Genomic DNA, 17,392 nt, shown 5'->3' on the forward strand with positions numbered 1-17,392 from the left:
TAAAGTGTGATAATGTTATTTTTGCTATATAAGAAATATGTTCCTATTTTATAATGCATGCTGGAATATTTAGAGGTGTAATTCCATTATGTCTAGGGTTTGTTTTAAAATATTTCTGCATAGATAAAAATAAATGGAGTAAACATGACAAAGTGTTAATAATTATTAAAACTAGGTGTTGGGCAAATATGATTGATTGTACCAGTGGTTGTCAAGCTTCAGTGTGATAAAAAATCACCTGGGCTTTTCAAAACAAATTATCACCTGATAAAAGTTTTGTATCCGAACACATAAAAATCCAATAATAAGAAAATAAATAATCCAATTATGGTTTGTTTTATTGTTTTGTTGTTGTTGTTGTTGTTTTTTAAGAAGAGAGTAAAGGAGAGAAATATCCATGTGAGAGAGCTAAATCAATCGGCTGCCTCCTGTACGCCCCTTACTGGGGATCGAGCCCACAACCCAGGCATGTGCCCTGACTGTAAATCAAACCGGGACCTCGCAGTCCATGGGATGACTCTCAGTCCACTGAGCCATACCGGCCAGGCAACAACCCAATTAAACATGGGCAAAAGCTTTGCACAGAAACTTCACCAAAGAAGATATATGGATGACAAATAAGGGACAGTGTTCATTATTAGTAATTAGGCAAATGTGAATTAAAACCACAATAAGATATCTCTGCACATCTATTAAAATGACTAAAATTAAGAAAATAAAATCCTAACTGGCATTGCCAAGTGCTGATGAGAATGTGAAGCAGCTGGAACCCTCACATTATTGGTGGGCGAGCAAAATAGTGCAGCCACTTTGAAAAATAGCTTGGCAGTTTCTTACAAAATTAACCTCACCCTTACCGTGTGGCCCGGACCCCATTCATGGGTATTTACCCAAATGAAATGGAAACTTATATTTATACAAAAACCCATATACAAACATTTCTTATAGTTTTGTTTAAAATCACCCAAACTGGAAGCCAGGGAAATGTCTTTCAACAGGTGAATGGCTAAACAAACCTGTGCAGCCCTGGCCAGTTTGGCTTAGCGGTTGGAGCATCAGCCTGCAGACCAGAGAGTCTCGGGTTTGGTTCCCGCTAGGGGCACGTACCAAAAACAGACAAACAGAAAAAAACCGGTGCGTGCATGCAATGGACCATCACTCAGCAATGAAGAGACAAACTGCTGATACACTCAACATCATGGATGGGTCTCAAAATATTGTACCAAATGAAAGAAACTAGACTCAAAAGTCTACATACCATGTGATTGCATTTATATAACATTCTAGGGAAGGCAAAATTCTATAGGCGGAACACAGATCAGGGTTTCTGAGGCTGAGGGTGGTGGAGGCACTAGCTACAAAGAGGGAGCAAGGGAGAATTTGGGGGGGGCAATGGAAGTTCTAAAACTTGATTGCAGGGTGCATTTCCCAAACCCCATAGAAATACACACCAGAAAGAATTAATTTTAATGTATTTAAATTTTTTTTAAGTGGAGAAAAATGTTAGGTTAATATACTAAAACACACACACATACAGGCTGCTAGACTTCATCCTCAAAGTTTACAATTTACTAGGTCCCAGGTCGGGTCCAAGAATTTACATTTCTGACCAGTTCCCAGGTGATTCTAGTACTGCTAGTCTGGGGACCACACTTTGAGAACCTCTGTGTTGTGCAATTCTAGTACCTCACTTATGTTTGAAATGTATGAACATTTTCATAATAAGTTTTTAAAAAACCAAAATGATAAATTTCATTGCATATTAGACACATTCCAAAAAAAGAGACAAGACTTATAATAGGTGGGTGATGGGGCATAAAGTAAGAAATCCCAAAGTACATCTATTAAGCATCTCAAAAGAGAGAGATGGCCCTGGCCGATTTGGCTCAGTGGTTAGTGTCGGCCTGTGGTCCAGAGAGACCCGGGTTCGGTTCCCGCTAAGGGCACATACCTCGGTTGCAGTTAGTCCCCGGCCCTGGTTGGTTGTGCGGGTGGCAGCCACTTGATGTGTCCCTTTCACGTCGATGTTTCTCTCTCTCTCTCCTTCCCACTCTATCTGAACAAAAAATGGAAAAATGTCCTCGGGTGAGGATAAAAAAAAGAGAGAGAGAGATGAAGGAAACAATACCAGAAGAAATAATGGGAGAACGTTTTCTAGAATTGAAGCTACCTTGGGCTGCCTAGGGTGTCTGAGAGTATGGCTTGCACACTGTAAAGTACAGTCCTGATGGAGAAACATTAATCAAGTTCACTCCAGATTGCGTTGTCCCTCTCTGGGCCTCAGCTTTCTTATGGGTACAGGAATAATATTACCTCTAATAATAATGCCACCCATAGAGCTGTGCAGATCATTAAACGCAGAACAGCTGTGAAATTTCCAGTTTATGGTGAGTGTTCAAAAGAATATTATTCAGCTCCAAGAGCAGAGATGGAGCCTCCCTTGGGAGAAGCCACAAGGATCCCCAGCAGAGACATGGGGGGAGTTGGTGGCAGGAAAGAACCCCTCTTACAGGTCACATCCATGAAGTGGAAGATTCCCAAAGCAGAAGGGTTTGCCTGAATGGAAATGAAAATAGAACTTGGGGCCTTTTCTGTCTTGCTTGCAGACGATGGGCCTTACTCCAAAGGAGGCAAGGACGCAGGAGGAGCCGACGGGGCCCTGGCTTGCCGGAGACAGAGCATTCCAGGTAATGAATCGCCTCTCCTTCCTCTTTCTCTGTCCTGGAGGCACAGAGAGCTCTGGGTGGGGGGGTCAGACAGCATTGGCTCTGATGCCAACTTGTTCTGTGACCTTAGAACAACCACATAACTTCTCTGATCCTGCTCTGTTAAAAGGAACTATCTCATCTAGCATAATGCAAGTGCCCTGCTTACCAAGTGTTAGCCTCACTTGTCTTGGAGTTGGGGGCCCAAAATTGCCCCATGCTGCCCTCTTACCCCTTATATGTCAGCAGAGGAGTTCCGAGGGGTCACCGTGGTGGAGCTGATCAAGAAAGAAGGCAGCACGCTGGGCCTGACCATCTCAGGTGGCACCGACAAGGACGGGAAGCCCAGGGTCTCCAACCTGAGACCAGGGGGGCTTGCGGCCAGGTGAGAAGTGGGGCTGGGTCGGGGCAGCAGGAGGGGTTAGGGACCAGTGGAAATTTACGAGGGCTTTGGATAAAGCAATCAGGCAGTTATTTCCAGAAGAACCCAAGAGTTTGGTGTCTGCAGAAGGAAGCCCTCCAGTGGGGGCTATAATTCTAGGCCCCAGCTTCTTCTTTTCTCTTTACATCAGGGGCTAACTTGGCCACAGTACCTCATCTGGCCAGGCCCTCCAGGTTTTTGCCTATACAGTTCCCTCTGCCTGGAAGTCTCATTCCCCATGACATCCTCCTGCTAGTCTAGTCATCCCTCCACATTGCCTCTGGGAAGCCGCTCAAGCCCAGGCCGGGACAGCCGCTGTGCTCACACAGCCCTCTGTGCCTCGTCTGCACGCATTGCCCTGGGTTGTCCATGGCTTTAGCTCTGCGGCTGCCTTGGACCGTGAGTTCCATGAAACCTGGGCAGGCACTGATGAGTGTTCAGTTGACCAGACCAGATTAGTGGTGAAAAGCCAGGAAGAGTGTTGGGGGGAGCAAAGGAGGTGATGATCTGACCACTCTGTAGGCTGGTCTGGGGCTGGTTACAGCTCTGAGGGTGACGCTCCCGTGGGAGAAAAAGCAGGCAGGCAGCATCCTGGGTGTCAGACAGGTCTAGGTTAGAATCCACGCTCTCCTTCGCTCACTGAGTGACCTGGACATTGTCCGACCTCTCTGAGCCTAAATTTCCCATCTGTAAAATGAGGATCCAGAGGGTGGGTATGCACGTTGGCACCTGTCACCATGTATGTGCTGTGGCCTCCTTGCTCCCAGGAGTGACCTGCTCAACGTGGGCGACTACATTCGGTCAGTGAATGGCATCCACCTGACCAGGCTCCGCCACGATGAGATCATCACCCTACTCAAGAATGTGGGCGAGCGCGTGGTGCTGGAGGTGGAGTATGAGCTGCCCCCGCCCGGTGGGTGCCCTTGGACAGGGAACTTTCTCCACTGCCTTGGTTGTGGGTGGACACAGCTGCCTCTCCACCAGGGCCTGGGTGGTGGGGATCATGCCAGATGGGGTAGGTGGGACCTGGAGACTGGCCACAAACATCCACACCTCGCCTAGGGACTTTACCTACAACTGCAGTACACTGTCACCCGGAGGTAGCAGGGCCCTGTTTATAACCCAGCCATTTTGCATATTTAGTTGGCAGATTTTTTGTCTTTAAGTTGGCAAGTCTGGGGAACATTGGATGAATAAATTATTCCCTGCCCCACGCTCTCCCCACCCTACCATTCTGCACTGAGCACAGTGGCCTAGCTCTGAATTTTCAAAGTTGGTCTAAAGTCTTGAAATTGGGTAACTGGAATTCAACCCTGGTCTGAGCCCACCAGCCATGAATTTAAGCCTGAGTTCTGCTCATCTCTGTGTGAACGTGGGCAGACCCTTTGCTCTCTCCAGGTGATAGACTAAGTGGGTATTAGGAAGAGGGTCCTTCTAGGCCTCACTTGTCCTACCCATTAAATGGGGAGGAATTAACCCTCCGTAATCTCTATGACTAGTTACCCAACTCTCCTGGAATGAGCTTTGGGGACATCTGCCAGCTCAGTGATATGACTGAGAGACTCAAAGGAGCCCTCCGTTTTTCTCTAGCCCCCGAGAACAACCCAGGGATCATTTCAAAGACAGTGGATGTCTCCCTCTACAAGGAGGGCAACAGCTTTGGCTTTGTCCTCAGAGGTCAGTGTAACAGTCACCCTCGGGCAGGGAGCAGGGAAGTGGCTAATTCTGATTCTGTGTATGTTCCATTTTGCTTTAATGAACCTGTGTATACGTCTGATATATCATATATATCTTGCTTCTGACTTTAAAGAACACAGGACCATTAAGCCAAGTGTTAAATGGGAAGTTCTGCCCAGCAGTGAAGTGTGCATGGCTGCGGGGAGTGTGAGGGAAAGTCGTACGAGCAAACGTGACGAAGCTGCCGCGGAGACCGAGAACAAAGTCTGCAGCTGCCTAGCAATCAGGGCAGGAAGGGAAATAGGATGAGATCAGAGGAAGGGAAGCAAGCCACTCAGCAGGGACAGGACTTGGGTCGTTTTGCCCCACCTCTGGCTGGCGGGAGGTGGGATTTACAGTGGGTATCCCATAAAAAGGTCTTTAAATAGCAAGGACATGGTCCTCAAACAGATTTAATTAAGAGAGCCTGCTTAGGGGCTGGGTCAGGGCCTCTGGGCTTCGGGGAAGCCACGGACAGACGGTTTTTTGCCTCTTGTTGAACTCTGTCCAGGAGGTGCCCATGAAGACAGCCACAAGTGTCGCCCGCTTGTCCTGACCTATGTGCGGCCCGGGGGCCCCGCCGACAGGTGAGCCTGCGCCAGAGGCAAGCTTACAGCCGCGCACTGCACTGACCAACCCCAGCTCCTTGTGAAGGAGGCAGAGCAGGGGCCATTGTCTTATTCCCCAGAGGAGCAAACAGGTCCAGAGAGGGGACACCCTTTGCCCATAGTCACTCGGGGAGTTGGTGGTGGAGGCAGGACTAAACCCCAAATGAGAGAGACCCCGAGCTCGCTCTTCCCCCACATCCTGCTGTCTCGGGGCCGCGGGATAGCGAGCCTTGGTGTCACATTGCTCGTCCCTTCCCTGGCCTGTTTCCCCCTTCGTGGGATGGGTCTGACATTTTAGCTCCTAAGAGTTGCTGTAAGAGGTTCAGGGGACAGAGATGGGCATCGCTCTGGCCCTCTGTAATTCAGCTGCCCCGGTCCTGGCTGTGCTGCCCAGACTCGCCAGGAGGAGAGAATGTGGAAAAGGAATGTGTCCGGTTCCCAGCCACTGGCGTCCCCAGTGGGAGATTCCTGCCCATTTTAAGAGAAGCTTGGAATGGCCTTGTCAGAAATCTAAATCTGTCCTGGAACAGGGCCCTGTGACAAGCTATTCATAGAACCTCCCAGAATAGCTTTGGTCACCTGTTGGGGTAGGCATTCCAGGGTGGGGTTTGACCCAAACTGAGATGAACCCCAGCTCGGGCCCCACCCTGGGGTCCCTGATGAATTGGTTCCCAGACACATTTGTCACCAGGACAGAATCATTGCTGAAACCAGAGTGGGGACAATGGAAGGGAATCTCTATGATGGGCGGCATGAAGCATCCAGATCACCCCACCACTGACGTGTGGCCCTGGCAGGGTTGCTGTCCTCTCTGGACCATGGCGCTCTCTGCTATCCCCAGGACTGGAGGGAGGTGGTGACCTCAAGGGCCATCCCCAGCTCAGACATTCTAGGGTTGTGCTAAGGCTGAATGTCTTAAGCACCAAGTGGGGTGGGAGATGTCGGAGCTGACCCGACCTCGTCTTCACGCGCCCATGTGGTCAGCTGCACATTCATAGCCACACATTCCTTCACTCATCTGTTCCATCCTTTCTCCTTCACCCACTCCCTGCCCCTCCTCTGTCCTCTCTGCCCACCTTTCCCAAGGCCCTCTTAGCAGGGCTGTGCCCAGTACTCCAGCCAGGCCAGGCTGGCTGACTGGGCCCTTCCCTGCAGGGAGGGCTCTTTGAAGGTGGGTGACAGGCTGCTCAGCGTTGATGGGATCCCCCTGCACGGGGCCAGCCACGCTGCTGCCCTGGCCACTCTGCGGCAGTGTAGCCTAGAGGCCCTCTTCCAGGTGGAGTATGATGTGGCCATTCCAGGTGAGTGCGGGGTGGAGGGCTGAGGGCTAGGGCTAGGCAGGAAGAGGCCCAAGGGTGGGGGGAGGAGGTGGTGAGCAGATCTTCACCATTGCAAAGGCTGTGTGCCCTTGGGCCAGACACTTAGCCTCTCTGAGCCTATCTGGGCAATAAATACTATGTCGGGGCATTGTTTGAAGCACTGGGGATTCTGCTGGGGACAGCATAGACGAGGTCTCTGCTCTCGTGGAGCTGACATTCTGGTGGGGAGGGATGGACAGTAAACAGAATAAATCAAATACAGAGTGTGTCAGATGACAGTGCAGTAAAGAAATTAGGGCGAGAGAAGGAAGAGGCTGAGGGGTGCCCTCTAATTTGCAGCCATCAAGGGAGAGGAAAGCCACGGCGGCTGGACCCGGTGGCTGAGGAAGAGTAGAGTAGGGGTCGGATTCAGGAAATGTGATGGAGGTCCATCTGGCCCAGTTTGCTGACGTTTGGACACGGTGATGGGGCGAGAGCAGAAAGAGCTAGATTTTGTTTTTGAGCCACTGGGCAGGTCAGTGGGAGTGCCATTTGTTGAGGTGGGGAAGGGTTGCAGTAGACACTACAATTCAGTGCCAGCATGCAGCAGGCTGTTAATAAGTGTGAGCACAGTAGTATTGTCCAGCAAAGTCCTGCCTGTCAGAGCCCCTCAGACCTGAATCCCTGCCCCTCCTTTGCTGCACAGTGACTATGTGAACTTGGACAAAGAAAGCCTTTATCTCCTCACGCCTCAGTTTTCTAGTCTGTAAAATGGGTACAGTTATCCCTCACTGGCAGTGAGGATTAAATTGAGACAACAGAGTAAGACTAGGGATGAAAGTGCTCGAAATTTGCATTTCAAACTCTTCTTTGCTTCCCTGTGCCAGATACCGTGGCCAGTGCTTCGGGGCCCTTGATAGTGGAAATAACCAAGACGCCAGGGTCCGCCCTGGGGATCTCACTCACCACCGGCTCCCACCGGAACAAGCCGGTCATTACCATTGACCGAGTCAAGCCCGCCAGCGTGGTGGACAGGTGAGGCACAGCTGGGCACAGCTGGGCACTGCCACAGTGAAGGGGTAGGCGGGGGAGAAGCCACCCTGAGTTCTGTCTGGACAGACCAGTCTCCCCCTTCACCCCTCTACCTGGCCAGGAGTGGAGCATTGCATGCTGGAGACCACATCCTGTCCATCGACGGCACCAGCACAGAACACTGCTCGCTGCTTGAGGCCACCAAGCTCTTGGCCAGTGTGTCAGAGAAAGTGCAACTGGAGATCCTGCCTGCACCCCGAAGTCGGCGGCCCCTGAAGCCCTCAGAGGCAGGTGGGTCCCCTTGCAGGATCTCAGGGCACATCATGTATATTAACTCATTCTTATCTTCCCCACTATCCTAGGAGGTGGCTACTCTCTTAGTCCCACTGTACAGAGGCCCAGAGGGGCTAAGTGACTTGTCCAGGTGACCTGGCAGCTGGCTCCAGAGCCGGCCCTGCCCCAGGTGAGGGTGGGGTTGCCGCTCAGGGAGGCAGAATCAATGGGCTGAGGTAGTTGGGTCCTCACTCCTCCTTCCGAGGACATGTTGTACCGGGCTGGACCCCTCAGAGCCCTGCAGCAGAAGAGGAGCAGGACAGGGCCTGGGGCAGTGTGGGAGGAAGTTACATGGCAGCCAGTTTGGATGATCAGGTGGGGCAGGTGGGGAGGCGGAATCTCTCGGGTCCTCTGGGAAGCAGATGCTTAGATGGAGTTGGAATGTAAAAGTTCACTGAGCGAAAGGCCCGTGAAAGGTGGAAGAGGGTGATGCAGGTCTGAGCAAAACTCACCAACTCCACAGGAGCCCTGGCACATGGGTTGCCCTCAGAGCCCAGCATGGAGCATAAACGGCCAGGCCCTGGGAGCCTTCTGGCTGAGGCGGCACAAGCTACAGGCCTGCAGCAGGTTCCAAAGGCGCTGCGGCCAGATGCCAGCTGCCAGCTGCACTCCTCGAAGCTGATGGACCAGTTCTGGGCTCCAGAGCCAGCCGGCCTGTTTCAAATCTTCTTCCACCGCCTCCCTTGATGGGCCTTGGCTGGGCCTGCTCTTCCTCCCCGTCCCTGCTGCCATGGCTGAGCCCTGAGCATAGTGCCCTGCGATCATGAGCATCTGGGACACCTGAGCAGAGCCCTGACCGCCTCCCTTGGCTTCGGGGAAACTCGGGATCTTCTGGCCCTTCTGCCCTCACTTCCTCTGCAGATGGGAGCGCAGCCTTGGGTGGGAAGGCTTGGTGAGTTCAGACTCGGTCAGCCCCTTACGCCTGCCCCCTCTCTTCTTTCCCTCCTCTGGCCACAGTGAAGGTGCAGAGAAGTGAGCAACCACATCGCTGGGACCCCTGTGCGCCCTCCTGCCACAGCCCCCGGCCAGGCCACTATAGGACACCTGCCTGGGCTACACCTGCTGGCCAAGACCAGAGCCGATGTAATGTACCCACCCCACTGTGGCTTGTGCATGTTTCACAGGGGAGGAAACCTAGACTCAGAGAAATTGGGGGCTTGCCCAGCATCATTAGTGATGAGGTGGGTCCCCGTCCTGGCAGCTAGGTTTCACCAGGGGGCAGAGACTTGCCTGAGGTCACATAGCGAGTGGTTAGGAGAATGGGGGAAGACATCCCTGTGTCTCCCTGTGATTGGGTGGCTTCCTGGTACCCACTGTGCAGTGAGGTCAAGAGCCCTGCTGGGGTTCACGGGGCTGTGCTTTCATCTCCCCAGCCTTATCCTCGACTCCATTTTCCTCGCCAATCATGAACCACACCTTTCCCTGCACCAACCCCAGCACCCTTCCCCGTGGATCCCAGCCCATGAGCCCCCGGACCACAATGGGGCGAAGGAGGCAGCGAAGACGGGAACACAAGAGTTCGTGTAAGCCATGGTCTCTTCCCTCCCCTCTGGGCTGCCTGTATGCTTGAGAGAGATTTGCCAAAAGGTGGAGGTATTTTTGGCAGGTCCCCTGGGGTGTGTGTGAGGGGCGTCTTTAAATAGCATGAGTGGTCCAACCAGGCTACCATGGATGGCTGGGCAGATTGTGTACTGCACAAGGACGCATCTGACAGCTGCCAGTTACTTTGTACATTTTAGACTTGTGTTTTTATGATAGGAAATTCCTAGCAGGTGGTGGCAAAGTGTTTTGAGGACAGGATGCCTTTTCCGACTCGCACGAAGGTCTCAGAGTAACTCCATTTCATATTTCTTTCATTCAGTCCTTTCCGATCCATTCCAGAGTGTGGTGTGACTGTCTTTATCACCTCTCGATGTTTAAAAAACTCCCCCTAAGACAAAGACATACAGGCCTGAGACTAGCCACCCACAGTGTAATATTTTTTTATGTTTACTATATATATATATATTTCTACTTACCTTTTGATTATAGACTTTTCTCTTTGTTTATGAAGGCATTTAAATATTTTAAGGAGTGAATAAATGTAAAGACAAATAGCAGTGAATGACAATGTGGGAGCCATGTGGAAATAGCAAAATTAACAAGAATGCCCAGAATTTTTAAATCTTTCCTGGGAAGAGTCGTTCCTTTGTTGAAGTAGCAAGTGTACCCAGCCACCTGCCATGTGAGCTGCAGAGGCCTCCAGGAGGGCTGGAGGGTCCACCTGGGCCGTTTGGAATTGAACTAGGTGAGGGCAAAGAGGAATACAAGCCACCTGGCACCTGAAAAGAGCTAAATATGGTTATGAGCTTTCCGGCAGCCAAGGTGAAAAAGGAAACATTTCAAAGTCAACTGAGAAATAAAACACACCCTTACCAACCGCCTTTGTCAACCAGCAAAGCTAGGGGAGTGTGGGTGAAAAGCTGAGAAATGATGTTTACAGGCAGGAGAATGTGGAAGCTGGGGCTTTTGGGACCCCTTACCTATCCCTTCCTAGATTGGGTGACTAATAAAGTTATCCTTGTTATTACTGATGATCATTAATTACTTAGTTAAATGACATTTTTGAACACCTGTGTATGTACCAGGCACCATTCTTATCATTAAAGATGTAATAGTAAAATAATAATAATAAATATAAATATAATAGCACAATATACCCAAACAATATAATATATCACACATATTATAATGTGTAATATGAACTATAACAAAATGGTGCATAAGGACATAACACTATAGTATAATTAGTAATATAATGAAGTATAAAATTAAATTGTATTTAATACATTATATTTAGTATCCATATTTAAAATTTTTAAAAAGTTTTCAATTACAGTTGACATTCAATATTATATTAGTTTCAGGTATACAACATGGTGGTTAGACATTTGTATAACTTACAAAGTGATCCCCCCAATAAATCTAGTATCCCTCAGACATAGCTATTACAGTATTATTGACTATGTACCCTGCCCCATCCTGTACTTTACATCCCCATTTTGTGACTGCCAATTTGTACTACTTAATTCCTTTCCAATATTTGTATTAATAATAAAATTGTATTTTATATATGAAATATACAATTAAGTAATATATCAAATAGTTATATATAAAGTTATCCTGTGACCCAGCAATTCTATAGCTAGGCATTTGCCCAAGAGAAGTGAAGGCATATGTCATGTTCACCCAAAAACTTATGCATGAATATTCAGAGCAGAATTAGTCACTCTAGCCAAAAGGTGGAAACACCCCACAGGTCCATTAACAAGTGAATGGCTAAACCAATGTGGTGTATTCATGCAAAGAGATATTCAGCCTTAAAAAGGAGTAAAATTTTGATACATGCTACAGGGTGGATGAACCTCGGGAACATGTTAGGCGAAAGAAGCCGGACACGAAAGATCATGTATTGTATGATCCCGTTGATATGAAATGTCCAGAACAGATAAAAGTATAGAGAAGAAAATAGACTGGCGGTTGCTTAGGGCTGGGAGAGAAAGGAGGGTTGGGGTGATAGCTGAAAGGAATGGGGTTTCTTTTCGAGGTGATGAAAATGTTCTGAATCTGACTGTGGTGATGGTGCACAACTTGGTGAACATACTAAAAAGCACTGAATTGTACACTTCAAATCAGTGAATACTATGGTAGGTGAACTGTATCTCAAAAAAAGCTGTTACCAAAAATAACATACATACTATAATATATAATAGCATTATAATATAGCTTACCTTACATAGTATATGACATAACAATATCACTGACCCTCAGAACCGCTGTCTTCCAACATGACAATCCCAGGAGCTGTGTCCCTTAATCCTTGCCATAGCCCTGCCAAGTGGGAATCACGACTCCATTGTACAGATGAGGAAACTGAGGCTCAGAATGGGCCATGACTTGGCTGGCACCAGCGCGAGTCAGAACTCCCAATCCCTTGCCCCTCTGACTCCAGGTTCTTGGTCCTGGGGGTGGGTTGGCTCCCACAGGAAGTCCTGGCTGGGTCGGCCCCCCTGAGTGCCATGCCCCCCGCCCCACAGTGTCGCTGGCCTCCAGCACAGTGGGGCCAGGTGGGCAGATCGTGCACATGGAGACCACGGAGGTTGTGCTCTGCGGTGATCCCCTCAGCGGCTTCGGCCTCCAGCTCCAGGGCGGCATCTTCGCCACTGAGACCTTGTCCTCCCCGCCCCTTGTGCGCTTCATCGAGCCTGACAGCCCGGCAGAGAGGTGAGCCTGCTGCCCCCTCCCCACTGGGCCAGCCCCTCTTCAATGGGAGCTCACAGACAGCCAGGAAAACTGAGTCACACACCGAGCCTGGTCTCACAAGTTCTCTCACGTAACCATCGCAGCAACTCCGTCACCAGCCCCATTTATAGGAAAGGAAACCGAGGCTCAGAGAAGCTGATTCACTTGCCCAGGGTCACACAGTTCATGAGTAACCCCAGGACTTGAACCCCTATCTGTCTGAGGTCAGAGTCCTCTATACATATATCATGTAAGGCATGACATCCTTCCCATTGGACAGACAGAGACACTGAGGCCCAGCGGAGTGACACCCTTAGCTGCAGTCACATGGTAAATTGCCTGAGGATCTCTAGCTGTACTGGGCAGGGCTGAAAGTCACACCCTGCTCCGAGTTACTGTCTCCCAATGGAGTTGCGACAGTGATGGAGCTTCTTTTCTCTGCTGGGCTGCCTGGGGTTCAGGTGTGGGCTGCTGCAGGTGGGGGACCGTGTTCTGTCCATCAACGGCATTGCCACTGAGGATGGAACAATGGAGGAGGCCAACCAGCTGCTGCGGGATGCTGCGCTGGCTCACAAGGTCGTGCTGGAGATCGAGTTCGACGTGGCCGGTGAGTGAGTGCCCCTCGCTCCTCCTCACGCCTTGGAACCTTGCACTCCCTCCTCTCTGTTCTGCTCTTGCCTGGAGCGAGGAGCACGCCTGAGCACTAACGTGGGGAGGAAGGCGCTGGCCGGGAGGAAGGAATCACACGCACCCGTTTCAGGGCTGCTGAGGGATTTAGCACCGGAGCTCGGATTAGAATTCTGGTCCTGTGGTTTGGACAATCTGCAACCTCGGACAGGACACCGTTTCCTCAGCTCTGGTTTAGAATTCTGGTCCTGTGATTTAGACAATCTGTGACCTCGGACAGGACACCGTTTCCTCAGCTCTGGTTTAGAATTCTGGTCCTGTGATTTAGACAATCTGTGACCTCGGACAGGACACCGTTTCCTCAGCTCTGGTTTAGAATTCTGGTCCTGTGATTTAGACAATCTGTGACCTCGGACAGGACAGTTTTCTCAACTGTAAGACAGTGAATAGAATCCTTTCACTACAGGGGATGTTGCCTGTGTTAGTTGAGATAAATCACAGGAAAACACCCAGCTAAGGCCTGACACGCAATCGGTGCTCAGGAAATTAGCACTGGATCCAAACTGAGTTGGGTTCGGCTGTGACCCCCGGCCAGCTGTCATGAGGTCTGGGTTCCAGCCCGGATGCCGCTCTGACCAGGTGGATTGGTTGCCTTGGACCAATCTGTCAGCTCACCGTGCCTCCGTTTGCTGATCTGACAGGTGTAAGAAGCAGGATGGGGTTGAGACAGGGACTTTTGGGGTCCCTGCCAGGTGGACCGGAATGGAGGTGGGGCTTGGTCTCACATGGGTCCACGTCTGTTTGTACCCAGAGTCTGTCATCCCGAGTAGCGGCACCTTCCACGTGAAGCTGCCTAAGAGGCGCGGTGTGGAACTGGGCATCACCATCAGCTGTGAGTCCCCTCCCCGCCATGCTGTCCCCTCCGTACTGTCCCTGGGAGAAAGAATATACCTCCTGGCCCCGGGGAAAGGCCCTGTAGTGCCCAGCTCTGTCCTCGGGCAAACTGGAGCTTGCTTCTCAAAGCCGTGGTTTCCTGTTCTGTAGGCCCTTGGGGTCTCCCGGTGGGGTGAAGTCCTCAGGGTCCCTGACACCCCTTGTGACCTGGTCTCCATGACCTCTGACATTGCCTCCTGCTATCTCCCTCTGTCACACTCCTCCAGCCACGGCTGGCCTCTGGGCTGTTCCCTGAACAGGCTATGTTCCTTCCGGCCGAGGGCCTCTGCACGGCTGTTCCCTCTGCCTCTTCCCCTCCCCTTCGGGTCTTAGCTCACTCGTCCCCTTGGCACGGCCTCCCCACCGCTGATTTGAAATTGCGTCACCCTCTGCACAGTCCCTGTCCTTTGTTTTTCTCCACAGCACGCTTTATCACCTGACACTACTTTCACATTTTGTTGATGATCTATGACCCCCACCAGATGGGTAGCTCCGGGAGAGCAGGGAGCTTTGTCCGTTCTGTCCACTGCTATTTTCCTTCCTGGCACATAGTAGGGACTCAGTAAATGTTTGTTGAATGAATGACTGAATGATTATAGGATGAATTGACGAGGAGAGAAAATGAGGCTGACTAAGGCCTGAGAGTCAGGAGCCTGGCTCAGTCCTGGGGATCCTGAGGGGAAAGAAGTTGGGATGAGGGGAGTGGAGGCCCCACCCACATGGCCACAGCATCACTGCTCTGCTGAGGTGGCCTCCTGGCAGGTGCCCACTCTGGCCAGGGCAGCACACACACTGGTGGATGGACTACAGGTCAGGCCAGGGATGTGGGCACCACTCCCCAAGGACTGCCTGGGAACAGATGACCCGCACTGCAGTCCCCATGTGGAATAAACCTCAGCTCTCCCCAGGGCTTGATGGGGGGCAACTGTCCAGAGGGACAAGGCGCTTCCAGCCCAGGAACCTCTGGGCAGGGCCGCTGGGTGCAGTTGCACAGGTTGTAGTGACACCAGGGAGCCCATTCAAGGTAGACTTAGAATTTTCTTACATTTTCTCAACAGACTTGTTGGAAGGGGCACCTTTGTCTCATCTGCAAAGATGCCATTCGAGCTAGGAGGCAATCCTACCACCTGGTCACTAATGGGAAAACCCATTAGCACAAATGGATTTTTTTCAAGAAAACTTAGCCACTCATGCAACACACATTGCCTTAGGTCACATCCCCCAGGAAACAGCTTAGACGAGGAGTTACCGTGCAGGGGGTTTACTAAGGAGGCCTCTTAGGGTCAGCCCGTGTGAGCAGTGAGGGACACAGGACTGGGCACAGGGAGAAGTTGAGCTGCAATGCAGTAGCCACAGAGGCTCGGCCGAGCCCGTTGGAGAGCTCTCAGCTGGGAGGCCTTGGAGATTGTCCTGAGCTGAGGCTGGGAGCCAGGCCTTTGCATCACCTCGTGGACCAGTGATTGGATATAGTCTGCACCAGGAGGCTATTGCCTTGGGTGAGGCTGCTCCCTCTGCCAAAGGTGGTTCTCAGAGTGGGATCCTGCTGTGAGCTGTCAGCAGCCAACACTCCCTGCAGCCCGAGGGAAGAAAGAACCCCGCTGTGGAAGAATCACCTAGTTCTGGGTCCCAGCCCTGTGCCAGGTGCTGGGGACACAGACATCAGCCAGATAGACCCTCAGGGAGCTCAGATTGCTGAGAGATGGGCAAGAGAAAAAAATGGCTGATGTGGATTGAGCTTCTACTATGTGCCAGGAGCCTGCATTATCTAGTTTAATCTCACGACACCCCTATGAGGTCTGTGGCATCATCCCGGTTTTGCAGAGGGGAAACTGAAGCACAGAGCGGTGAACTAATTTGCTCATAGCCACCCAACCAGGCAGCAGTGGGAGCAGGGCTTGTGGCTCCAAGTCCATGCTCCAGTCTTGGGTACCCCCTGCCCGAGGCTGAAACCATCAAAGGTCAGCGTCACGGCCTCTCTTCCTCCAGCGGCCAGCAGGAAGCGAGGGGAACCCCTGACCATCTCTGACATCAAGAAAGGCAGTGTGGCACACAGGTAGGGGTGCGCTGGGCCCGGGTCCGGTGAGTAGGCAGTGGGGGTGGGTAGGGCACTGGCATGTGCCAGGCTCCATCCTGTCCGCCACCCCTGCTTATTATGCAGGACTGGTACCCTCGAGCCAGGCGACAAGCTGCTGGCCATCGACAATATCCGCCTTGACAACTGTGCCATGGAGGATGCCGTGCAGATCCTGCGGCAGTGTGAGGACCTGGTGAAGCTGAAGATCCGAAAGGACGAGGACAACTCTGGTACGGCCCCACCCTGCCCTGCTGGTCGAGGTCCCCTGGACCAGCAGGTTCCCAGCTTGCAATTCGGTGTTCCCTCTGGCCCCGGAGGGATCATGGTCGGTGCCACCTGAGGGCTGGCTGGTGGAGATTCCTTTGAATGGACAGATGCAGGGAGGGGCAGCACCACAGACTTCTCCCTGTCCCTGGGATCTGGGACTCTTATGAGGTCCGTGGGGAGTCTGAGTCACCGCCTGGATCCCCCATGCCCTGCAGAAAGCCTAGCAGAGGAGACTGGCAGGGAGCAGCTGTGAGCAGATGAGTGGGTGGGGCATGAACGAACGCAGCACTACGTGGGTGGGTATGTGAGTGAATAAGCAAATGCTGCAAACTCGGACACATCTGAGGCAGACAGATGACATAAGTGAGTGAATTGAAAGAAGGTAAGAAAAATGATACAAGTTGGGAGGCAAAAGGGAGGGGTGAGGACTTGGGCCGCTGAAGGGCACGTCCTTTATTCAGAGGGAACTCCTACCCTGGGAAAGAGGTTCCCTTGTGGGCGGATTTATTTTTTAAAAGAAAAGTTGGAAATATGGTTTCTTTTTATCATGATTAGTATTATCACCATCATTGTTGTTATTTTGTGTGGTGTGTGAAATCTTCATTTTAAAATGTTCGCTCCATGGTTCTTTTCTTTCTTTTTCTAAATGGTACTTGGGTGGAAGAAAACATTTTGGAGGCAGAAGGTCGCCTCAGGGTCCTCGGATGGAGCCATCTGAAGTCACAGTATGAGTGGATGTGTAAATTAGTGAATGGATGAGTATGAGTGAGTAAGTGCCCAGCTCCTGGACCCTGACCTCCCGGACCCCACCCCTGATGGGTGTCCCCCTTGCAGATGAGCAGGAGACGACAGGTGCCATCAGCTATACAGTGGAGCTGAAACGCTACGGGGGCCCCCTGGGCATCACCATCTCGGGCACGGAGGAGCCTTTTGATCCCATTGTCATCTCAGGCCTCACCAAGCGTGGTCTGGCTGAGAGGTGAGCCAGGGCTCTGTAGGGACACACACGGTGGGCCAGGGACCCTCCTGGAGCAGAAGCTGTGCTTTGGGATTAGCCAAACTGGATTCTGACCTTTGTTCCAACATCTGTGCTCTGG

General features: G+C 51.4%; 1 protein-coding gene across 1 annotated transcript in view; it reads left to right on the forward strand.

Annotated features, from left to right (window-relative positions):
• Positions 1-17,392, forward strand: part of GRIP2 (glutamate receptor interacting protein 2) — a 38,580-nt gene that overhangs the window by 9,968 nt on the left and 11,220 nt on the right. The window contains exons 2-17 of the mRNA XM_036266751.1: positions 2,607-2,687; positions 2,955-3,090; positions 3,894-4,039; positions 4,717-4,803; positions 5,354-5,429; positions 6,606-6,751; positions 7,636-7,783; positions 7,902-8,071; positions 9,071-9,196; positions 9,487-9,636; positions 12,190-12,376; positions 12,856-13,001; positions 13,833-13,913; positions 15,941-16,007; positions 16,113-16,258; positions 17,130-17,274. Coding sequence (XP_036122644.1) covers positions 2,607-2,687; positions 2,955-3,090; positions 3,894-4,039; positions 4,717-4,803; positions 5,354-5,429; positions 6,606-6,751; positions 7,636-7,783; positions 7,902-8,071; positions 9,071-9,196; positions 9,487-9,636; positions 12,190-12,376; positions 12,856-13,001; positions 13,833-13,913; positions 15,941-16,007; positions 16,113-16,258; positions 17,130-17,274 — 2,038 coding nt within the window. The remainder of the gene's footprint in view (positions 1-2,606; positions 2,688-2,954; positions 3,091-3,893; positions 4,040-4,716; positions 4,804-5,353; positions 5,430-6,605; positions 6,752-7,635; positions 7,784-7,901; positions 8,072-9,070; positions 9,197-9,486; positions 9,637-12,189; positions 12,377-12,855; positions 13,002-13,832; positions 13,914-15,940; positions 16,008-16,112; positions 16,259-17,129; positions 17,275-17,392) is intronic.

The sequence above is a fragment of the Molossus molossus genome, unplaced genomic scaffold (assembly GCF_014108415.1).
Source record: "Molossus molossus isolate mMolMol1 unplaced genomic scaffold, mMolMol1.p scaffold_m16_p_18, whole genome shotgun sequence".
Taxonomy (NCBI): Eukaryota; Metazoa; Chordata; class Mammalia; order Chiroptera; family Molossidae; genus Molossus; species Molossus molossus.